The following is a 25545-nucleotide window of genomic DNA, read 5'->3' as shown; positions in this document are numbered from 1 at the left end:
CCTCCTCCATCGAGACGCCCTTGCTCACCCCTGATCCTGTCCAGCCTGCTCTATCTGAAGGTCTACCTCTTGTTGCCACACCTCCTTCTCCACTGGCTCTTCCTCCCACCGATCCTCCTACGGGTCGACCACGCCGGGTAACTCAACCTCCTATCCATCTTCGTGATTATATTGTTGGATCTGCTGCCTTCTCTACTTATGAACCTACCTCCTATCGTGAGGCTTGTACTAATCCTCTTTGGCAGCAAGCTATGACTGATGAACTCCATGCCTTGGACAAAGCTCATACTTGGGATCTTGTTGATCTTCCTCCTGGCAAGACTGCGATTGGCTGCAAATGGGTTTACAAAATCAAAACACATTCTGATGGCTCTATTGAACGCTACAAAGCTCGTCTTGTTGCCAAGGGTTTCAACCAAGAATATGGCATTGATTATGAGGAGACATTCTCTCCTGTTGCTCGGCTTACCTCTGTTCGCAGTTTACTTGCTGTTGCTACTGCTCGCCACTGGGGGCTCTTTCAGATGGATGTCAAAAATGCTTTCCTCAATGGTCATCTTCTTGAAGAGGTCTACATGCAACCTCCACCTGGGTCTACTTTTCAACCTCATCAGGTTTGCAAACTACAGCGTGCTCTTTATGGTCTCAAGCAAGCGCCTCGTGCTTGGTTTGCTAAGTTCAGTTCTACCATTCATGACTTTGGATTCACCTCTAGCTCCTATGACTCTGCTCTTTTTATACGGACTACTTCTCATGGTACTACTCTTCTTCTTCTGTATGTGGATGATATGATTATCACTGGTGATGATCAAGCTGGTATTCTCCACCTCAAACAATTTCTCCACCAACAGTTTGAGATGAAGGACCTTGGTACTCTTAACTACTTCTTAGGCCTTGAAGTCTCTCATGATTCTACTGGTTCCTATTTGTCCCAGGCCAAATATGTCTCCGATCTTCTGGCTCGAGCTGGTCTTACTGATTGCAAAACTGCCTCTACTCCGGTTGATCCTCAGATTCGTCTCACTCCTCTCGATGGGACTCTTCTCTCTGATGCTACTCTTTATCGCCAGCTCGTCGGCAGTCTTGTCTATCTCACAGTCACTCGTCCTGACATTGCCTATGCTGTTCACATTGTCAGTCAGTACATGTCGGCTCCTCGCACTCCCCACTATACTGCTCTACTCCGTATCCTTCGCTACCTCAAAGGCACTATGTTCCATGGTCTTCACTTCTCGGCTTCTTCCTCTCTTGACCTACGTGCCTTTTCCGATGCTGATTGGGCTGGGGATCCTACGGATCGACGCTCCACCACGGGATTCTGTTTCTTCTTAGGGGATTCTCTTCTTGCTTGGCGTAGCAAAAAACAATCCCTCACTGCCCGCTCTAGCACCGAAGCTGAATACCGAGCTCTTGCTGATACTACTCAGGAACTTCTCTGGCTTCGCTGGCTCCTTGCTGATATGGGTGTTTCTTCATCTGCTCCTACCCCTCTCTACTGTGACAATCAGAGTGCCATTCAGATTGCTCACAATGATGTTTTTCATGATCGCACCAAACATATTGAGATTGATTGTCATTTTATTCGCCAGCATGTCACCTGTGGAACTGTTCATCTTCTTCCTATTGCCTCAGTCGATCAACCCGCTGATATCTTCACTAAAGCTCATCCTCCTGGCCGCTTTCATGATCTTGTTTCCAAACTCAACTTGGTTGATGCTTTCCCTCCTTGAGTTTGCGGGGGGATGTTAGTTTATTATTGTATTAGTGTTAGTTAGTTTATTATTGTATAAAGGTTAGTGATAGTTAGTGCTATTAGAATATGATAGTTAGTGTTAGTCATAATGAATGTTCCCATTAACTTTCTTCTTTCGGTGCAAATTGGTGGCACCCTATGTAGCTTTTTGTAGCTTTTCCTCTCTATAAAAGAGAGTGTAAATCTCCTAATAATACACACAATAACTGAATAATTCAGTGGATATTTCTCTCTCTCTCAATCCTCTATCACTCTCTCAAATTATTGTTTCATTCTGAATGAAAGCTACACTCTCTTCCCTCAGCTGAAATCTGTCTTGAGCTTCCTTAGGCAAGCAGTGAGCTTCACCTGTACTCGCTATATTGCCAAATCATCAATAGATGATAGCAACATTTTTCATTGTTCCCATACTAAAAGAAGTCATTCTGAATGCAGCCCTTATATACAAACAATTTTAAAATAAAAATAAAAAATAAAATTGTTTGATCAGTCTTGTTGAGTGTGAGAAGTCTTTGTAGTTAAATGCACTTTTAATATAACCAATATTTTCAAAAGACTCTTGATTGGGCCGTTACATGTCAGAGAAGCATGTGCATTAGTCATCATCGTACCACTATTGTACACAAATAAAGGGACAGCTCATAGATGGCAAAAGGGCAGACTTTCTCATCACTTTGTCTTTATTTGTTTCTGTAATTTTCTTTCGGCGATTACCTTGTGTTTATGTACTTGCGAAGTTATGTCTTACTTTCCATATTAAATTTTCACAGCTGAAAACCACCAAGTGGTTTTTTGGTCAGAATTGCTCCGTGTTACCCAACAAAAAAAGGTCTTACTTCTAATCAGAATTTAGCATTCCTTATAAAGCAAGAAATGCATCAGAAGCCTACTAGCCTTCCATCCATCAAACCTCAGAGACAATAATCTCTCTCTCTCTCTCTCTCTGCGCAACATTAAGTTTAATATTGTCCATTTCTGCAACTGATTGTTATACAGTGCTTCATGTAATTCTCATCAATAATTTCAATTTTTATCTCTTTATAAGATATATGTCTCTGGATCTAGCAGAGAAAACCAGTGACGAAACCCTACGAAGTATTCAATAAAAAAATGGGAAGAGGAAAAACTGTCCTCAGAAGAATTGACAATTCAACAAGCAGGCAAGTGACTTTCTCAAAGCGCAGAAATGGATTGCTTAAGAAGGCCAAGGAGCTATCAATTCTTTGTGATGCAGAAGTTGGAGTGATCGTCATCTCCAGTACTAAGAGGTTCTATGAATTTGCAAGCTCTAGGTTAGATAAGCTCTCTCTCTCTCTCTAAAATTCTGCATCTTGAAAGATTGCATCCCCATGATTTATGATCAGCCTCAATGACTGTATGTATTTGTTCTATGTTTTTCATTTTGATTGTTTCTGATTTAACTGAAAAATCAATACTTCCGGATTTAGGATTTAAATCTACTATTTTCCTTGCACTGGACTAACATCTACTGCAGCATCACGATGATTTAGTGCAAGTCAATTTGCTTATTTCTGTGAACAGTTTGAAAGATTGTAAGTCAATCAGGCAACTGCGTCTATATATATAGATACATATATATATATATATATATATTGATAAATTAGAAGACTAAAGAGTTTTGAAGTTATGCTAATTGAAAATTTTATTGAACTTATTAAATGTTCACTATGACAACATTATCTTGGGTTTAGCTGAGTAGTAATGATGCAGATGATAAGGAAGTTTAAAATTATAAGCCTGTACAAGATGAGATAGGCTAGGGTCTGCAGAAATTTGGTTACACTTCTAGCAGGTAAGAATTTCCTATTGAAATCATGAAAAGGAATGCAATGGAAATGAGATAGATGTTGTAAACAATCCACTCATCAAACAAGTTTAATTATGTGCATGAAGTTGAGAGTTCTCTTACTATCAACTACCCTTATTGTGATGTCAATATGAACTTTTAAGCTTATATATTCTTTAAGAATAATAATAAAAAAAATGAATGTATGTCAGAGGTATATGGATATATTTTACTTGATAACAAGCAAAGGTGGAAGATAGAAAAATCTCGCTCAATGAGACAATGAGTCAAAATCTACAGGATCAAACCTATGGGACTTGAGAAATGATATAAACTAGGCAGATTTTTGGATCAAAAGTATAATGTGAAATCTTTGATTTTTTTCTTTTCCCTCTATCCCTATAGTATCCCATAGGTATGGTGTTTGAATAAATAGAGAACATTTTCTTCTGTATGAGTCTATATCATTACATTTGCACACATCCTTTGAAGAATTTTAATGACCTTTCACACGAAATAGAAAAAAAGGCTCCTAAAATCACTGGCAAGACATGTCATAGAGAAGAATACCAAAATTATAAGCCTGTACAAGATGAGATAGGCTAGGGTCTGCAGAAATTTGGTGAGTTCCTATTGAAATCATGAAAATGAATGCAATGGAAATGAGATAGATGTTGTAAACAATCCACTCATCAAACAAGTCTAATTATGTGCATGAAGTTGAGAGTTCTCTTACTATCAACTACCCTTATTGTGATGTCAATATGAACTTTTAAGCTTATATATTCTTTAAGAATAATAATAAAAAATGAATGTATGTCAGAGATATATGGATATATTTTACTTGATAGGAAGCAAAGGTGGACGATAGAAAAATCTCGCTCAATGAGACAATGAGTCAAAATCTACAGGATCAAACCTATAGGACTTGAGGAATGATATAAATCAGGCAGATTTTTTGATCAAAAGTATAATGTGAAATCTTTGATTTTTTCTTTTCCCTCTATCCCTATAGTATCCCATAGGTATGGTGTTTGAATAAATCGAGAACATTTTCTTCTGTATGAATCTATATTATTACATTTGCACACATCCTTTGAAGAATTTTAATGGCCTTTCACACGAAATAGAAAAAAGGCTCCTAAAATCACTGGCAAGACATGTCATAGACACGAATACCAAATTTCCGTTGTTTAATTAATTTGAAGATGCTCATAACCCATACGTCGATGAGAGATTTCTTCAATGCAATACAACCAATGAACCAAGCATTTTATCCTTGAAATCAGTCAACCTAATTCCTAATCCTCAAAAATACTCACCATTCACCAACTTATGGTAAATAACAATAAGTTCAAATGTACAATAACCCAATTATAATTAACAGACCTTAGCTTACAATCACATTTGAATTTGTTATGTAAATTATCCTTGCTGCAAATAGAGATGATATGATAAACTGAACATCCAATCTTCATGTTATACACAAACACATATGTACGTAGCATATATGTAGTGTGCATCAATGCACACTCATATGTACATTAAATAAAGAAATACAATTAGACATGGTTAAACATACAACAATATGCATATATGAATAGATGTATATAAGGAGGGTGAGAGTGTGTGTATGAACATGCATATATGGAATGGATTATAACCTAAAGCTGCAAGTTCACAAGCAACCAGAAGACTACCTCTCATGTACCGCTGTTGGGCCAAAGAATTCAGCAATGAATTCCAACTCTAGCTAAAATCCTTACAGATCAAGGTCTATTTTTTTGGGTGAATAGATCAAGGTCTATTTTGACACAACATTAGTAATCAACTTTTTTTTTTTTTTTGATCGGCAAAAGAGAATCTTTATTGATGGAAAAACATAACAAGATGATCCTTACATCAGTAAAGAAGAGGGTGCAAAAAGCATCACAGTGAAACATTTAGATCCCAACTAGGTTGGCACCAAAACGCATGAATGAATAACAAGTAAATGTTATCATTCTTGCAAGTATAGAATGTTTTACTTATTGTAATGGAAACAAAATTGTTCTTTAAGATTTTAATTTGGAAAAAACATATTAGAAGAGGAAGTTAATTCTTTTCCTGATTCAGTATTTTGATGGTAGAAAAATATATGGTTAGAACCCCTTTTTGTTTAAATGGTTAAATTTCCCAAACTAATTTTTTTTATGTCATCAGAAAGGACCAAATAAGTAAACATTAGCCACACAAAAACCAATGAAAATAGGTGTTGTTTCATTTCTACTGATTTCGAATCACCAAATTGTGTGTGGATGAGCGGGTGGATGAACAAGACTGACACCTTCACTGACACACATAACATAAGAGTTGAATCTGGACTACATTGAGATATTTTGGGTAAAATTTTGGGCAAATTACACTCAACTATTGTCCTATATCACTTTACACCCCCCCCCAAAAAAAAACAAAAAAAAAATAATAAAAAATTAAAAACTAAAATTTAACACTCAAACCCCTCATCTACTAATTTTTTTCAATTTGGACCTTAATGCCTAAAATGCCCTTTTAACTATAGGGGCAAATTAAACTTTACCCCCTAATCTCTAGCCACTTTAACTAATAAATGCTACACTTTGTTACCTAAAACTATCAATTTGTATCAATGTAAACCTATAAAGCATGGGTACTTCGACAAACATGCCTTACCCATACCGGGTATTGCTATTTCGTATAGTATTTCTGCATACGTACCAAATATACGAAACACATACCCAAATTTTTCCTTCTTAATTTTTGGCGTACCCAAACGTATCTAAGTATATACTCAAGTTGTACCATACCTCAATCAAAACAGTATTTTCTTCTAATATAAAGGTAAAATTAATTTCATTAGACTTTTTTTTTTTTTTAAATTGTTATGCTTAGCATAACTTTAAAAGTAGCTATGGTTTGTAAGTTATTTAACATAATGACATTCAACTTTAGTTTACACCTTTACTTTTGGCATTAAATATGAATTGTAGGCTGGATTTTTTAACAAATTAAACCATTTAACTAATTGTTATATTACTATAAATTACAAATAAATATTTTTTTTACAAACGTACCCAGTCGTACCCGTATCTTATTTTTTTTAGATTTTACCATACTGACGTACCCGTATCGTACCAGTACCCGTACCCATGCTTCATAGATGTAAACCTTCTGTTAAGAATCCCTTACATAAATGGATGAAAAATTGACATTGAACTTGTACATTATATCTCAAATTTTGTAAATTGCTTTAAAAGATCTTATTATTTTCTTTCCATTATGTTCTCTCTTTCCCTCCTTTGCCCACGTCAATAGCCATAGCTACCTACACTATGGTTACCATTGATGCTTTCTTGAGTGGGAGAAAAGAAGGGAAAAATTAATAATGTCATTTTAGGCACTCTCTCCATTCATACTGTTCTCTAATATTTTATGGTGCAATTCATGTGTTTTGGAATTGATTGAAATTGATGGAATTCAAAAGTATAAGAAAATTAGTGTATTATGCATTTATACTTGCTAATAGAGTATATTGAACATCTTCACAAATCTAGTAAAATTTACATGCTTAGTAAAATTGTACTTGCCATGGGTGGGGTTGTATTTTGAATTTCAAATTATTTTGTTTGCCTTTGAATTGTAGTTTTGTTATGTGTTTCTTCATATTGTTGTTGTTTGTTCTTTTGTGAGTCGGGATCAAGTTTGACAAGGGTAGTGCATTTGTTTCAAGCTATTGTTAACCTCCTGAATAAATTTTCTAGCTCCACCACTACTTACAGGTGCCAAACATTTCTTTGCTTTCCTTTTCTACTTATGTCAAGGAGAAAAAAAAACTTCAAAAGTTTTTCCTTGCATGCACAAATACAACACAACTATGATCAAGTAATAAGAAATGTAAGCAATATAAGGAAAAAAAAAAAAGAAACGATTTATTGACATCTGACTGTTGCTAATGATCTCTTCCTACTGATGTCATGATAACAATAAATGAAGTTCTTGCATTGTACATTCGTAAGTACATGTTGAAAAAACAAGTGGCTGATGTTCTGAATTTACCTCAACAGCATGAGATCAATATTTGAACGATACAACAAAGGGGATGACGAACATCAGCTGTTGAGTCCTACTTCTGAAGCCAAGGTAGGAACAACTCATCCATTACCCTGCAAGATTTCCTGCATTCGCACAGGATATTCAGTTACGTTTTGTAACACTATTTTATTTTTATTTTGTTTTATTTATTTATTTTTATTTTCATTTTATTTCTATTTTTGATAGGCACATTTTGCACCAGTACTTATTGATTTAAAACCTAAAATTCTTTGACATGGATGATTCTAATTTTGTAGAGCTCTCACCATCCTCCAGAACTTCTCCAATATCTGAGCCACTGAAGCACGAACGGTAAAAAAAAGACAAAGTAGGCAGCCCAACCAAACAAAGTACTTTGATAAAAAGTGAGTTTAGCCTCTTTGAAGGATAGTGCCTATTCCATGTAGCTAGTCCCCCTTCAAAACACTCCACCACACTCGTCCCAAACTGAAGTTGCTTTGAAGGATGAGCCAAGGAGTCCCAAATAAGTTGAGGGTAAATAAGCAACCCTAAAGCCTAAAGTATCTGCCAAAGAAATCAAACATCTCCCGATTGCTTTCCCCTCAAATGATCCACATCAAAGCCAAGGGAACCAAAATCCAAGCATTTTTCTTCCTTTTTCCAACTCTTGCCCCCCTCCAAGCATGGAGTAAACCCTGCACATCCGTAGGAAACACCAACGTCACACCAAGCATACCCAATGTCGAAGACCAAAATTCACTAGTCACCATGAAATGTATCAGAAGATAATTGACAAATTCTATATCATGCTTGCACATGCAACATCAATTGACGTGAACTCACCTCCTCCTAATCAATTTATCAATAGTCAAGATCTTTCTATGAGTTAGCCATACAAACAAAAAATGCAACCTTCATAGAAGGGTTTTACGTCAAATCTTCTACCTTTACCTCTCATGCATCCAAGCACGTCCTCTCCCTCCCCAAAGAGAGGAGTTGTGTACAAAAGTGTCATCAATTCCTCTACCTCCCACCCATTCAATACATGAAAAGTCACATTCCAAAAAAACTTGATCACCCAATGATGGATCTCAATTAGCCACAATACAACCAACAGAAGGGAAAGAGGTCTCCAACTTCACTTCCCCATACAAAAGATTACTCCAAAAGCAAATCATGTTCCCACTCCCGGTAGCTCATCAAGTGTGGCTCAAAAACACAATCCACTAATAGCTAGTTTCTGATCATGTCAATACATTAACACGCTTTTTAGTTTGACACCTGGCAATGTGATTAATAAGCGCAACATTTTGTCCCCTAAGTAATTAAAAGTTACTCAAACCATAATATAGAGTTCATGTAAGTTAAGACTCCCTGCCTTGTAATCTTCCTTTTTTTCCTTCTTTAATTTCAAAAACAAAGATTCAATTGAGAAAAATAATGGAAATAAAAAAAAACAATGATCAACTAATATCTCCTAAAAAACTATGAATGGTTAATGACCTTTATTTGTAACATTTCATCTTGCTAACAAGAAGAATCATATTTCATCATCATTCAATATGGTGATGAAAGCAACTATTATGACACAGACAAATTCTTACTTGTTTGTATGTGTGTGTGATTAAACTGGAATGGAAAAAGAAAAGGAAGAGTGAAAGAGAAAAAAAATAAAAAATAAAAACTATCATAAGGCTGGCATGGTCCCATTTGGTAAATCTGATTGGTAGCTTAGAAAAAACATCCCAAACCCAGCTTTAAAAAAAGTTAGCTTTTGAGCTTATTTTGAGAATTTAATTAGCAAACAGTAGGTCTAGCCAAAGTAGAACAGCCCACAACAAACGTTTTTGAAACTTAAGCTAAAAAAGTTGTTTACAAGTTTCACCAGACCGGGCCTTAGTAGTACAAAATTTAATCGTGTGACAAAACAATACTCGCAATGCTCACTACTCCCATGTTGGTAACAGGAAACCCACATGCAATTGGGAGAGCAGAGGCTAAGGCAACATTTAACCCAGTGACAAAAGAACACTGCTATCAAGGCCTCGGAAGCATACAACATTGTTTTCTCAGCATTGCAATAATAAAAACGAAGCATAACAAATAGGTTGGTAGAGATGGATAACTCATAAATTTCAAGAATGACAAGGAGAACACATAATAATAAGTTGATTAGTGAAACATTAAAATATTCTGCATTTGTTAGATCTTAGGCACCTGGCTCATAAAAGGAAAATACATGCTTCCAAAGTAAAACTAAACAGTATCTTAACTAATTCAAAAGATATATGAAGAGAATGATTATGACAGTAAGCAAACAACTGAAAATCAAAACAAAAAAACACATCAAGGGGGAAAAAGAAGAAAAGAAGATAAAAGCAAAGGTACATAGTTGTGTGCATTTATGCGTAACATCTGGTTATTTGCAACTTTCTAATAGTCCAAAAAAATCTGATTATTTTTATATAAACACTATTAGGATTGATGGCTAGGTCGAATATATTCAATATCAAAGGTTCGAAGCTTCACTTGTGCTAATAATCGACAAATTTGTCATAAGTTATGGACAATATAAAAATTTAGTACAATATTTTGAAGATTATTTTGTATCCATTAGCTTTCACTTTCTAAGAAGACCTAGAACTACACAATGACTCCTATTTCATTCAATTCATGTTCTCTGGCATATCCCCCTGATCCTTCATTTCTTTTTTTAAATTGCTAGTTCTGGCAAAGGGAAGCAGAAAGCTTAAGGCAACAGTTGAACTACTTGCAAGAAAGCCACAGGTATAATCACCTTTTTCTGGATCTTATTTTAGTGAGTAGGTACAATTATTTGATATATGATCACTTGATCAATGACCATATATCAATAAAATTGGTGAAAATGTATTAAATTTCTTTGCCAAAGATAAAATCCGTATATGCATATCATGACATTTCAACATGTCTCAGTATCAAACCACATTATTCTTAGTTACAGCATGACATGGGGTAGCTTTAGAAAAACTGGAATACTACAAACCACATTATTCTTAGTTACAACATGATGTGGGGCTGCTTAAGTCTGCTTGCTTTCAACAGTACTAGCTTGCAGGAGTTTGAGAAAAAAGGGCTTCTAGAATTTTAGATAGCAAGTACTTGCAGGTTTTGGTAATAGATTAAAGCTATTAGGTAGGGGAAAGAGTTAGGCTCATAGTTACCAAAAAACACTAATCCCCTAGCAATCTACCTTTTGAAATGCATGTTCCTAGACATGATACACTTCGATTCCAAAATACTATATTTTGGTTACATAATATCTTGAAAATATCTAAAGGAAAGGAGCCAAAACACATCAATATGTCGAAAAATAAACTTCTTGTTAGTGATTTGGGAGTTACTACAATAAGTTCATGCATGTAATGGTGTTAGGGTGTGTTAAGAGACACTGAGTAAAGTTACAAACGCTAACTAGTGTACCAACTAACACACCAAGTAGATACAATATTAGGTGAGACCTATGTTAAGTGGTGAAACTCACATGTATGTCTTATTGTCTTAGTTGGTGTACTAATTAGCGTTTGTAGCACTACTCAGAGACATTGGTGATATGCTAATGTTTTAGTGGTTACAAAGAGTAGTGGAGAAAGTGGGTAATAATTTTAGTGTGTGAGTTACATATTAGCATCTTATATATAGCCATGTAATCTACCTATTGAAAGAGATTGTAATGAGAGTGAATGAATGAGTTGATTGAGTGAATGAATTGAGTTAGCCATTTTGAAGTATGCAGGAATAGTTTTTCTTCTCCAATTCTCTTCCTTTTGAGTGATTGTTGTATGGCTTTTTTTATTTCCAACATAATAGCTCAACTTATAATAGCTCCAATTCTCACGGTTTACCGACCACAGAACCTCTCTGTATACACTATTTGTGGATAACTTGCCTGAATCAATGGTGCCTAGGAAACTCCATGATCTGTTCAATAAGTTTGGAGTGGTGAAGGACGTTTACATTCCACAAAAGAGAAGAAAAGCAACTAACACTAGATTTGGGTTCGTGCGCTACGATTGTTCCATCGCAGCTGATGTAGCTGAGCAGAAGGCCAATGGTTTGTGGGTTGATGACAAATCTTTATTAGTGAAAGTTGCGGAATATAATAAAGGCAGAGTGCCTAGTCTTCGAAAGAATATCCAACCACCAGGATCTTGTGAACCTTTGAAGGGCAGTTTGGTAGCACCAAATCAGATCTGGAAACAACGCATTGATGGCAGATCATTTGCTGAGGTCACTAAGGGAGTTGAACCCAGCAACCACTCAGTGTCAACCATTCAAGTCGAGGAAACCGGGAATGGATGGCTCTATGAAAGCATGATTATGAGGCTCAAAACACCCTACTCTGCTATGCAGGTAAGGAATGAACTCAAGCACAAAGAGGCGAAGGATATTTTAGTTCGGGACGGAGGAGGGCGTGATGTTATCATCTCCTTCAACTCCAAGGAAGAACTGGCAAGTAAAAGTATGTTGCTTAAAGCTTGGTTCTCTGAATGGTGTGAATATATCACAGAGTGGCGAACCGGAATGTACATACAACAGGAAAGGTGTGTTTGGATCACTTGCTATGGGGTGCCCCTAAACCTATGGAACTCAAATACTTTTCGTAAGATTGGGCAACTTTGGGGAGAGGTAGTTCTTCTCAATGGGGATGTTTGCACCCCCGAATCCTTCCGTTGCGGCCGGGTTAAGATAGTTACAAATGTCATGAACCCCATCAATACCAGTCTAAATTTGGAGTGTAAAGGTAGAATCTATCCTATCCGAGTCTTGGAGGAGCCGATTTCAGTAGAGGACGGTAGTAGTTCAGCGGCTTTGCACTCTAATGGCACAACCAAAGAAGCTTGCTCTATCATCAATGGGGGACTCCCCCTCCCTACAGCACCTCGGGACGACGCTGACAAGGCCGTCGCTGTGGAGGGCAGTCTAAGCCGTGTGTCAGCAGTGGAGGAGACTAGGGATGGAGCGGATGAGGTGAACTCATTATTACCTACGGCAAGTCAACATCTGGGGCAGTGTAACACGCAACAGGGGCAGTGTAATCATACCATTCAGAACGGCGTTGAAGCTACACATGTGTGCAACACGCAACAGCCCGTAGGGGGGACTGTGCATGGGCCCATCGTTCCTCAAGGCTTTCTGAAAAGCCTTAGCCAATCTCTCACTGATGGGCCGGGTATCAAGCTGGAGATTGCATTGGGCCACAATGCTTTTGGACCACAGCCTATTAGGCCCTCTAACTCTGGTGTTAAGACCCCATTAATAGGGCCTATTTGTGCAACATCTTGGGACGTCTCACAGTCAAAGAATGGTGCTAACTCCAGCCTAAATTTTTCTAGCTCTAACACCCAACGTTTGAAGAAAGGTAAGAGGAAATGGAGTAAGAGAGAAGGGCTCAAGCACTGTTTGCTAGCTGGGAAATTCTCTGGCTTTACTAGAAGACTAGTGCAATCGGGTGCAAACTCAAATAAGGGACTTGTCAATAGCTTCAAATCTGGATCCACAACCGCAGCTTTACCTGCTTCAACTCTTAGCCCGAATTTACTGCAGTCTCCTAACCGTGGTCTTCTTCAAGAGGCTCAATCCACTTTGCAATTGGGGCAAAAATTGGGTTTAGAACTCCAGGGCCAAGAATCCGAGGTGATTAGAGAACTAATACAAATGGAGGAAAGGGACAAGGAGCGACTGGAAAGAGGGAAGGGCAAAGTGGAATAATTCACGATCACTGGGTGTTATCAGAGTCAATTTATTTCTCATATGAAGACATTAAGTTGGAACATCAGAGGGCTCGGAAGGCATGACAAGAGGAGCAAAATCAAAAAGCTTCTATTTGAAAAAAAGATAGACATGGCTTTGATCCAAGAAACAAAAAAACCAAGTCTGACCAATCAGATGGTGAAAAATGTTTGGCCAAGAGACAGGCTTGAGTTTATGCATGTGGATGCTGAAGGCTTTGCTGGTGGACTGCTTTGCATGTGGGACCCGGACATATTTCAACTTTCGGACTGCTGTTGCAACAGGAACTTCATTCTCCTATCTGGTAAGCTTCTCAACTCCTTTAATTGTGCTATTGTCAATATCTATGCCCCTACTGACATCATAAGGAGAAGGAAATTTTGGGACTCTCTGTTATGGTTGAAAGCTCATTTCCCTATGCCATGGTGTATCGGTGGTGACTTTAATGAGATCACAAATTTAGGGAAAAGGGTAGGCGTCTCACTCAGGGATAGAGGTATGAGGGACTTCAACAATTTTATTGATAAATGTGAGGTAGTTGATCTTCCTCTGCTAGGCAGAAAGTACACCTGGTGTAATGCAACTGATGGCCACAAATGGAGCCGAATTGATAGGTTTCTGCTTAGCCCTGAATGGTTAGAAAAGTTTAAATTCAGTCAGTGGGGTCTTGCTAGGGTCTCCTCTGATCACTGTCCTATTGTACTTATGGAGGATACTAGAGATTGGGGGCCCAAACCATTTAGGTTCTTAAATGCGTGGATGTTGCATTTGAACTTCGCATCCTTTGTGGAACATACTTGGAGTCACTCACAGTTCTCAGGTCCTGCTGGCTTCATTCTCCAGCGTAAGTTGTATGCCCTCAAGTTGGCTCTAAAAATATGGAGTAAAGATGTGTATGGTGATGTCTCATCTAAGTTGCATCTTCTTGAAAATGAACTTCATCAATTGGACTTGAAAGCCGAGATTATGCCTTTGGTTGAGGATGACTTGAAGCAGCAAAGAGAGAAAAAGCATGAGATGTGGGAATTAAGCAAGAAAATAGAATGGGAATGGCTACAAAAATCTAGGCAGGACTGGAATATGAAAGGCGATAAAAATACAAGATTTTTCCATGTTATGGCTACTTGTAGGCAAAATCGAAATTCTCTCAATTCCATTACAGTGGGTGAAGTAGTCATAGAGGCACCAGACCTTGTTAAAATTGAAGTGTGCTCCTATTTCTCTAATCATTACTCTGAGGCGTGGAAGCAAAGGCCAGTTCTTGTTGGAGATTTTAAGAGTGTACGGCTCAGTGATCACTTCCCTTTGCTTGAGGTAGAGTTCTCGGAAGAAGAAGTTTGGGCAGCTGTAGTTGATTGTAATGGAAACAAAGCTCCTGGGCCGGATGGCTTTAACCTACTGTTTTTTCAAAAGTTTTGGAAGATGCTTAAGGGGGAGGTGCTTGACTTTATGAAGGATTTCCACACCAGCGGCAGATTACCAAATTGCTTCAACAGTACATTCATCACACTGATTCCGAAAAAAGATAAAGCTGTCACCTTAAATGAGTTTAGGCCCATAAGCCTTGTCGGTTCTGTGTACAAAATTCTCTCTAAAGTTCTTGCTTCCAGGCTCAAAAAGGTTATGCCTGGGATCATTGGTGACTCACAATCAGCTTTTCTGGGAGGCAGGAACATTTTGGATGGAGTTTTGGTTGCTAATGAAGTTGTAGACAGTTGGCTCAAATCCAGGAAATCTGGGCTGTTGCTTAAGTTGGATTTCGAAAAGGCCTTCGACTCGGTCAATTGGGCTTTCCTTTTCTCAATGTTATCAAACTTTGGGTTTGGCCCCAAATGGAATTCCTGGATCAAGGAATGTGTTTCTACTCCTAGAATTTCAATTCTCGTAAACGGCTCTCCAACTAAGGAATTCAATCCTCAGAAAGGTCTTAGACAAGGAGATCCTTTATCCCCCTTCCTCTTTAATATGGTTGTTGAAGCCCTTAACATCCTTCTACTTCGAGCTCGGGAGTTGAATTTGCTCAAAGGGGTCGTCATTGGAAATAACCAAGTTCAGCTATCTCACCTCCAATTTGCAGATGATTCTCTTCTGTTCTGTGAAGCAGAGTTATCGGAAGTTCTCACTTTGAAAAGGATTTTAAGGTGCTTTGAAGTAGTGTCAGGGCTCAAAATCAACTATCATAAGAGCGTGCTTTGCGGGGTTGGCATCCCTGGCAATACTCTAGAGGAGTTGGCATCTCTGTTGAATTGCAAGACTCAAAGTTTACCACTCAAGTATCTTGGATTGCCGCTGGGAGCTAATCCCAAAAGAAAAAGGATGTGGAAACCAATAGTAGATAAATTCAAATTGAGGCTTGCCGGGTGGAAAAGGAGGTTTCTCTCCTATGCTGGGAGGTTGACTCTGGTGAAGGCAGTGTTGTCTAGCTTGCCTGTATTTTTCTTATCTCTGTTTAAGTTACCTGAAGGTGTAGCCAAGGAGTTAGATAAAATTCAAGCTTCATTTCTTTGGGGAGGCCTAGATCTAAAGAGGAGAATACATCTTGTTAAGTGGTCGGAGGTAACAAGAAGCACAAAGCAAGGAGGCTTGGGCATCAAAAGAATAAGGGATATGAATGTATGTTTACTACTCAAATGGTGGTGGAGATTTGCCTCAGATCATGACTCACTATGGAAGAGGGTCTTATGCAGTAAATATAAGTTCCTAGGTGGGTCTTGGCTTCCAAACCTTTGTTCCAGCATTCATCATTCTAATATCTGGGGTGGCATAGTGGCAGCAGCAGATAAGCATGAGCCTCTCCTACTGTTCTATATTACTAATCTTCATCTAAAAGTGGGGAATGGTTGTCGTATCACATTTTGGCACGATCAATGGTGTAGAGGAATCTGCCTCAAAGATGCATTCCCCAGACTTTTTCAACTGTCCGATAGTAAGGAAGGTTCTCTCAAGGACTTTGTGTCACACTCCTCTTCCATTTGGCTATTTACTTTCCGGAGAGCCCTCTTCGAATGGGAAAAGGATGAACTCCACAGGCTTATTACCACCATAGCTGCTCCCCCTACCTTGAATCTTGAAGTTGCTGACAGTGCTGAGTGGGCAGCCCTTCTCCCTAGCAAGTCTTTCGTTTCCACTCTTTACAATCATTCTAATCTAGCCTTGGGTAACACTGTTCACTCTAGTGGTTTGGTTTGGCTCAACTATCTGCCTCCCAAAATACAATTCTTCGGTTGGCTCGCTTGGAAACACAAGGTTAAAACTTCTGTCTTCTTGCAACGGATTGGTGTCTTGGATAGGTCGGCTTCCACCACATGTCTCTTCTGTAAATCGCAGCCTGAAAGTGTCCAGCATGTTCTAATTCACTGCCCTGAAGTGTGGAAAGTTTGGACTGGGTTATTACTTTGGTGGGGTATTCATTGGGTGGTTCCTGCCTCTGTTGATAATCTGCTACAGTGGTGGGCAGGGTTCAATTGCAAGAAAATTGAGAGGAAAATCTGGCGTGCCATCCCTTTGGTCACCCTCTGGTCCATTTGGAATATCAGAAATGAGTGTCTCTTTCAAGCCTCCCAACTTAACACCCAGCAGTTACAGGATCTCATCATCGTCAGGTTAGCGACTTGGTTAAAGTCCTCTTCCAATCACTTTCCATTCTCCATCAATGATTTTCTCTTCAACGCTTCAGGTGTTAGGCACTGCATACGCTCTTGAGCTGTCTGTTTGCTGGGAAATTCTATCTGGTTTGCTGCATTCGCTCTTGCTGCTGTATAATTCTATCTGTTTGGTCATCTATTTCTGGGTAGTGCTGTGTCCCTGGTTTGCTGTCTGTTTGCTGGGTAATTCTATCTGGTTTGCTGTCTGTTTGCTGGTCTGTTTGCTGGTCTGTTTGCTGTCTGTTTGCTGGTCTGTTTGCTGGGATGGCACGCCAGATTTTGCTGCCTGTTTGGTCCTCCAGATTTTGGTTCTCCTTCTTGTATACCAGCACCAGATTTTGGCACGCCAGATTTTGCTGTCTGTCTGCTGTCTGCATAAACTTGCTACCTAGTTTGCGTAATTTGTATACCAGCACCACCAGGTGTAATTGGCCATGTGTTTTTGGTTCTCCTTCTTTTCTCTTTTTCTGGTTGGCTCCTTGCCAACTGGAGCTCCTAGCTTGTGTTAGCTTCGAGTTCCTCTTTATTGATGTATCCTTGTCTTTGTTGGTTTCATCAATAAAGATCTTCTTTTTCGCCGTTCAAAAAAAATATGATGTACCACATTCCTATTCATCGTACAAAACCGATCCACATTGCAAATAATATTGCTTAAAAAACTACTTCTTCACAATTATCATACTATTTAACTTGTTGGGAGAAGATAACATTAAGTTAAGTAAGAAAATACAATAAACCTTAGTTGCAAGAAACGGAGGCAGGGGTGGGGCAAGGAGCCCTATAAAGTAAGGGGCCCAATTCTAGATCCAAAGCAGCAGCAGCCACCAAAGAAGGAGCTGCTTATGACTCTGAAGCAGTAGGATATGCCTTTTCTTTCCATTATGTACTTCGGGAGCTAGGAGTGGGAAGGAATCCAAGTAGTGGAACCTAATCAATTGACATCGGGGATGGAACATAACCCGACTCGGAGAGCGGGGGAGTGAGGACATATAGAAGTTTGTAAGGTTGGGAACACCTATTAGAGCGTGTATATATTTTATATATTTAATATATAAATATATTCTAAAAATTATTTTTTCTACTTGTAAGATGTGTTAAAATATGAATAAATATTTGAGATTGATATAAACCACAAATTGTCTTTGTCAAGTATAAATAAATATTATATAAATAGAAAGTACTATAATAAGTTTACCTTGTTTTTCTTTTGTTTCTTTGACATTTACAAAGTTTAGAGTTTCTATCTCAGTTGGGAGTGAGTTTTTTCCTTGACGGGAGAAAGTTTCTACTTTGGAGCGTAGAAATGCATTTCTTAGTAAGAAACGTTACCCAAGTAGGAGTTTCCTGCTACTAAGCAATAAACATTAAAACAATGCCATTTATAAGGTATGAACTTCAAAATTAGCTAGCACTTGAAAGTGGTTAACTTCAGACTTTATCCTTTGTACACAAGCCAGAGAAAAGGTGATGCAACTAAGTATAAAGTGCTCTCTTGTACATTACAAAATAAAATATTTTCTGTATAACCATTTGAGGATGCACCTACACTTCAATGTGATAACAATTTCAGGCAATTGATGGGAGAAGAACTTTCTGGTTTGAGTGTCAAAGATCTGGAAAATCTGGAAAGCCAATTGGAAACAAGCTTGAAGTGTATCCGGGCAAAAAAGGTACAAAAAATTAGCTACTGTGCAGTTTGTTGTTTGGTGATATTCATGTCACATAATGTGAAGCATATGTATGATCCTTATTATGGTTTTTGACTTCTACAGGACCAAATTTTAACTGATGAAATAAAAGAAGTAAACCACCAGGTCTTCTCAAAATTTGCCCACAATGAGTACCAGTTTCTGTTCAGGGGAAGATTTTATTTTGGAGTATCTAACTTTAAATGATTCAACTGCAGGGAGTTATAATTCATCAAGAAAATATGAAATTGTTTAAAGAGATAAACGCCCTGCGAAAAGAAAATGCAGAATTGCAAAAGAAGGTAATGACTATTTGTATTAACTTCAAATGTCAATTTAAATTGAACAACTCGCAAACCTCATTTCATCTACAAATCCATCCAATGTGAAAGTTGTTCTCTAAGCCTAAAAGGTTTGTGTTTCAGGTTTATGGAGAAAAGGACAAAAATGACATAAATAGAAGTTCTCATGAACCACACGATCCCAGTAATGGATATGACTTACATATACCTACTTGTCTCCAGCTATGCCAACCACAGCAAAAAGAAGGTGAAACACCGGAAAAAGCAGCAGATTTAGGGTAACCATTCTCCTAAGTATTCTAAATAATTTAAACTGAAACTAACAGTACACAACCATATTAATTTAACATTGACCCTCACATGTCCTTCCAAATCACAACAGATTACAACTACAATAACAAAGCAAGCGGGAACAAGGTGTTTGGCGTAGCAGATAGGAACCTTGGTGGGCAGTTGGGGGTTCGACGATCCCACGCCCCTCTCCTCTCCCCTTAAGATATATATATGATGTTCTTTCCGTATCCAGAAAAAAAATGCAAGCAAAGGCGACTGTGGAGATGATAGTCAATTCCATTAATGACTTGGCCCAGAGTGACAAAAATTATTGTTTATCATCAACCTCCTGTGTGTAAGATAGTGGAAAAGAGACATTCAGCATAAACACTATCAGATTTGGTAAGATAAGATACTCGAAATAAACTTTTAGGATTTCTGTGATATGATCAACCACCCACTTTATTTATGTAACATTTGGAAATAGTAAAAATTATTTCATGGGCCAGATAGTATTTTAGATGTCCTCAATATCTTTGTTATCAAGATTTATCAAACAAACCCAGTAGTTGACTTCTATGATAAGGATATAGAAAAGTTCTCTCCACACATTCCAGCATTAGCATCAATGGCATCTCGATATGGAAGTCCTACAAGGGCTTAAAAATGAGAAGATTGCATCACTTTGAAAATTTGAGCAGTAGAGTCTCAAATTCTTCCACAGGGGCGTGAAAAGCACATAATCCAATTTATGGAGAACAATTAACATATTTCAAGCTACAAATTTTGACAATAATCCCACTTAATGATTATGGTGTGCACAAATTCATCAACAAATATAGTTGTAATGGAGATGCATAAGCACACAACCATGCAGGAACATCACTAATTGACACAAAGACGCACAATGAACCATAAATGTATATACTATACATTACATTATAAGTCAACAAATAAATATGAATAACAATTGTCATGTATTAAAACACGCCACTTTAACTTGCACATACATTCAAGGAACAGTATGATCACATAAACATTGGACCTATTGATGTGGTACTTAACATGTTCCACCCCAGCCCAATATAAATAAACGGTGACAATCGACCCTTCTTCACAAACAAATGACTTATTCGAAAGAAGGTTATCAGATCCTTCTGTCTATCAGATGTTAAAATACTGTACATTTTCTCCAGTATGTGTCGGTTGTAAGTTAACAAAAGAGAAGGTATCTAACCTTCAAGATTTTCACAACCTGTGCATGTCACATACGTCAAATTGCCAGAATATATCAAGACATCATCTTCAACTGATTTTCATTGGTTTAACATGTCATACAATGATAAAAACATATCATCATTCACAAGCAAAGTTTAGTAGCTTGACACATTTGCAAAGCCAATTCTTCACACTGAGATTAACAATTATTATTTATACCATCTCAACAAACAATTAATTTCTTTAGTTTTTCATCCCAATGTCCTAGTTTGGCAAACCTAACCTTTTTTCTTACTCTTTGACCATTAATTTAGCAACTAGAAATCTTGCAACCAATTTTCTTAACATTCAGTCCAGCAACCAGTCACCCACTAATCAAGCCAATTCAGAGCTATTTATCTGCAAATGCCATAAATTTCTCACACCCTCTAGACCCTTAATCTATGGTCTTTCCACAAGCAAACCCCCGCATAAACCTAGTTATGGGCGATACTGTTGCAAGTCTCATAGAGCTATTGTATGGCACTAAGAAAATGTTTGACAACTAAATTAAGTGCTCGGGTTAGTAGTTTTTCAAATATATGTTTTATTATGTGTGTTTTAATAACGCACAACCAGTTACCACTTGAATTTGAAATTCACCGTCAAAGATGCTTTGACTTATCATTGAATGCTAAACATGGTTACTGAGTAGCAGTTTATATTTTAATCACTATGGACAAACTCATCATTAAATTTTCAACATCAGTATTCAGCTACTTAAATCTTCAGGACCACTGATTCAACAATAAAACGAATATCTTCATTTACTACAGATTAGGATTATGTATTAGGGAAACAGGGTCATGGAGGAGTTCAACTACTAGCAATAACTTTTTCACAGAACAATCAAATTGATTTGAGGAGTGCTATTAGCATTAGATTTTATCATAGTTTTATTTCACCGAATATAATTGTAAGATACAACTCTTCATTTTTTTTCCTTACATGAATTTTTTTTCAAACATGGAACTAATTACAAGTGTCCAACTAGGTGGCAACAAAACAGAGACAAAAATCCACTAACATCTAGCTCTTTTTTTAATTGGTCACCTTTAAACGAATAAATACCTTTCTCTTTTTCCTTTTTTTTTTTTTGTTTCAATTCCATTACAAACTGATGGGATTATATTTTGAGCACTGCTGGAGAGCTGTAATACCAGCTCTAATGAGCTGGCATGGAGAAAATAAAATAAAAAAAAAAGAACACAAGACACAGTCCATCACTGAACCCCACTGCCAACACACTAGTGATAGATTTAGAGCTCATTTTTTAGAGCTCTAAATCATTTTTGTTATATTTTATAGCCCTCACAAATGTCAGTTCCTTGAAAAGAGATCCAACAATGATGGATATACCATCATTGAACCCAACCCCCTATTTGATTGTGGAATTAAGAGAGGGTAAGTGTGGATCAGATAATCAGGAGTGATTATCTAGTATTCCGGAAACACCACATGGCTATGCACCCATCCACTAATATGGGCATGCAATCACTTTTGAGAAAAAATAAGAATAACTTGAACACATGGCCATTAATAACACGGTTATCAGAATTTCGATCCGGATCATCTTAAGATCCAATGACTCTAGTTGGACAAATGATTCGGATCGCACTAGAATCTTAAATTCAATAGGATCTTAGAATGATTATAATCTTAGTTATAAAATCGTGTAGAATTCTACTACAGTCTCGATCCTATTATAAAAAATTTATTTATTTGTTGTATATGTATATATACATGTATATTTATAAAAGAAATTTGACTATAAACTATTTCTCCAAACATCTCATATAATTTATGTTAAACATAAAACATTGGCCTAATAACCTTGAGGTTATAGGTTCAAGTCTCGGAACATCCACTTTATGTACTATACCAAAGATTAAGTGTGTATCTAATTTTTTTTCTCTCAAATACACATTAATGTGTGCTAATTAAGCGTTTTTTTTTTTTTAATAAAAAGTGCATTATATCAAATTTATCATTTTTCTTTAATGATTTTAAAATTATTTAAGATACATTATCATTATAGATAATTTCTCGATTATTTTACATTGGAAGTATAACCTTCTGATCTTAGATCCAATCCACAAGTTTCTCTCAACAATCCTAACTAAAATTTCGATTTTAACAACCTTCATTAATAATTGAATGCCACTTGAATTCCTAACGCTGATAAGTTTTTGACAGGACGACCCCACATGTTAAGCTATTTGATGTTTGCTTTCTAGATTTCCAATCTTGAGATAAATCTTTATTTCCTATATGAGGATTAAATAGTGGATAACTAGTATCACCTCCACTGTGGGATTGTCCGGATTTTAAGCCCTCCAAATTATTTCAATTTTTCATCATCCATAAAAAAATTTAAAAAAAAAAAAAAATCTCTCCTAATAAAATATTTATCTAACTATAACTAATCATATCTACACATATCTCATCTATTATCCCATAATATTATTTATCCTGCCTAACCCTAACCCTAACCCTAACCCTAACCCTAATCCTGACCACAATTCCGTGGTATCCAATCTCCTAAATTAATCTGGCAATCAAACAACATTAACATAGGATTCACAAAGAGCAACAAACTCATAAAATTAATGGGCATCTCATATTTTAAAGCAAATTGCTTCTGTGATAGTGTTGCAAACAATAAAAAAATCACACAACTAAAAAAAAAACATTGAACAGAGTTACATATATTAAAATATATATATGTATATATATAGCAAACAAATAATAATATAAAAAAATCAAAAAAAAAAATGCATAATCATACCTGGTGAGGGTAGAATCTGAAGATGCTAGAACATTTTTCAAAAAGGCTTTTGGTGATGTGATCATTCGGAGAATGAACAAATGAGCGACGATTAGCTGTCATCCCCAATATTCGCTCACGTTCACGCCTCGTGATATATATATATATATATATATATGTGCGTTACATGAGTATATGGAGCTGCATGAATTCTGTTTGACTCGTTAAAATTAGGTTTAAAATAGGTAATATTTAAGTTTGGCATACTTGAAAAAAAAAAAGATAAAAAGTTAAAAAGTCACTATTCTATTTAAGTCGCATCATCTTATTTAAGTCTCATCACCTCTCTAATATATCACTTCAAACCCAATCCAAACTGAATCCATATTTCATAAAAAATCAAAAAGTACACTTATTTAAATCATTCCAAACAACTTTTCATTTTAGTCCTTTATATTTTAAATTTATTTTATTTTATTTAAAATAACATATTTACAGTCAAATGACATAAAAATATTTAAGGACTAAAGTAAAAAAAGTGACTAAAAATAAAGCAAGTAAAGTGTAATTATCCTTTAAAATGAGGATGGATAAATATTAAATCAGACCAGATTTACATAATATAGTAACACCATGTATATTCTTATCCCACATCAGATTTAACATAATCATCTAAATCATTAAAAAAAATTAAATTTGTCTATTTAACTCAATAAATATGAATTATTATTATTTGTTTTTTTTCTATTTTGAAGGGTTATTAAATTATTTAAAATATTTTAATAATTATTTAAAGTTAAAATATTAATCAAATTTAATTATAAAATAAATATGATCTAATAATTTCTTTAATTTAACATTAGAAAGAAATATGTCTTATATTATTTTTGTAGTTTATTTATAACTAAATAATATAAAAATTAAAACTAATATTTTATAAATGAGCATGCCTGACCAGATTGAGCTAAAGTTGAGTTAAAAACTCTTTATTCTAACTTGAGTTAAAAAAAAATGAGCTCAAAATTTCAATCCAACTTAGGAGTTGTTTGGATGATCTAAATAAGTATTGAGAGGGAAATTTATATCCAAATTGAGCCGAGCTGAGTAGTGGGCCGTTGTGGGCCACGATAAGAAGGGCTGAGTATAAAGGCCTTGGAGTTAGCCCGGCCCAAGATAGCCTTGGAGTTAGCCCGGTTCAAGATGGCCTTCAAGTTAGTCCGATCCAAGAGAGCTTTGCAGTTAGCTCGGTCGCCACGCTCAGAGTTAGCCCGGTCATGGTGTATTATTGTTAGCTCGGTCAGAACCTTGCTATTAGTTAGCTTGGTCTAAGCACACTATGGTTTATACAAGGGAAACCGAGGTAAGAGCAATGAAAGGAAGAACCGAACTAGGTATAGTTTGGTCTACTCTGCGACTTAGCATGGTCATGCTTACCTCGGTCATATTAAAATCCGACCATGGTAAAACCATTTCACTTGGTTTAAGCAGTGAGGGGGGTATTGAAGGATAAGCATTATCTTTCAGGGGTATGACTTCTAGGAGGACTCTACATGGAGGAGTAAAAGTCCTACTGGGATTGTGCCACGCGGAACCTATAAAAGCTCACAACATCACCTATGGAGAAGTAACACAAGTTTGATTCCTGAATACACAAAACTTTTTGTCTATTTGTCTATTTTGCTGACTTAGGCATCAGAGAGGTATCCGGTACACAGCCACTGGCTAGCGCACGTTTGTGTTTTCAGGGAGTAAAGCGACGTCGTACGGAGGAACGCAGACTTGATCAACAGGATTATACGAGAAGGTTTATTTCTTTCCCGTACAATTGGCGCCGTTTGTGGAAATACCAGACAAAGAACAAAACCTCTTGATCAAGTTTCCCTCGCTAATTGAATAGCGCACAATGAAGATTTGCCGCAGTCCGCCATTGACGGACAAACCCCAGAGGGGGGTGGGAGGCGCGAAGGATTGCCCTCTATCCCTCCCATGGCGGACTTAGAGCCCCAGCGACAGAATCCCCAGAGAGATGCAAGGGGGAAGCGGAACAACAGCCCCCGTCGCTCTCGCTCACAAAGTCCTGAAAGGCAAAGGCGAAGAATCGACCCTCAAGCTCTGGAGGATCATGTAAAAGAGCAAGATGAACTAATAAGGAAGATGGCGGGGGACATGGAGGCCATGAAGCGCCAAATTAAGAGAAAATGGGTGGCGACG

The 25545-nt window shown here is 37.0% G+C and overlaps 1 protein-coding gene and 1 long non-coding RNA gene across 5 annotated transcripts in view; one reads left to right on the top strand and one right to left on the bottom strand.

Moving 5' to 3' along the window:
- LOC114323478 (uncharacterized) overlaps positions 1–23492 on the bottom strand; it is a 31556-nt gene extending 8064 nt beyond the window's left edge. For 2 of the 3 annotated variants that reach the window (XR_014360895.1, XR_014360896.1), the window contains exons 1-2: positions 23356–23479; positions 7635–7753 (exon numbers count right to left, since the gene is read on the bottom strand). This is a non-coding gene — a long non-coding RNA (uncharacterized LOC114323478). Of the gene's footprint in view, positions 1–7634; positions 7754–7936; positions 8327–23355 lie in introns of all 3 variants that reach the window. The other variant, XR_014360894.1, reaches the window with a different exon arrangement.
- Positions 2319–19841, top strand: LOC114323477 (MADS-box transcription factor 23). Of its 2 annotated transcripts, XM_082914264.1 has the most exons (9): positions 2319–2582; positions 2822–3045; positions 7643–7718; positions 10357–10418; positions 18618–18717; positions 18820–18861; positions 18954–19037; positions 19161–19315; positions 19420–19841. In XM_082914264.1, the coding sequence occupies exons 2-9, from the start codon at positions 2864–2866 to the stop codon at positions 19433–19435; spliced, it is 717 nt and encodes a 238-aa protein (XP_082770390.1). In that variant the 5' UTR covers positions 2319–2582; positions 2822–2863; the 3' UTR covers positions 19436–19841. The 2 variants fall into 2 exon arrangements, with proteins under 2 accessions (XP_082770390.1, XP_082770389.1); XM_082914263.1 differs by lacking the exon at positions 2319–2582 and having other exon boundaries at positions 2645–3045.
- Positions 23493–25545: the final 2053 nt, after the last annotated feature.

This window comes from Camellia sinensis, chromosome 2, assembly GCF_055761805.1.
Source record: "Camellia sinensis isolate YWXY chromosome 2, ASM5576180v1, whole genome shotgun sequence".
Classification (NCBI taxonomy): Eukaryota; Viridiplantae; Streptophyta; class Magnoliopsida; order Ericales; family Theaceae; genus Camellia; species Camellia sinensis.
This window is presented reverse-complemented; position numbering and strand designations above follow the sequence as displayed.

Excerpts from the sequence above, each read along its gene's own strand:
- LOC114323477 (XM_082914264.1), top strand. The coding sequence starts at position 2,864 with ATGGGAAGAGGAAAAACTGTCCTCAGAAGAATTGACAATTCAACAAGC. Across the intron at positions 7,719-10,356 it reads GTCCTACTTCTGAAGCCAAG|TTCTGGCAAAGGGAAGCAGA; the intron begins GTAGGAACAACT and ends TTAAATTGCTAG. Across the intron at positions 18,862-18,953 it reads TAAAAGAAGTAAACCACCAG|GGAGTTATAATTCATCAAGA; the intron begins GTCTTCTCAAAA and ends ATTCAACTGCAG.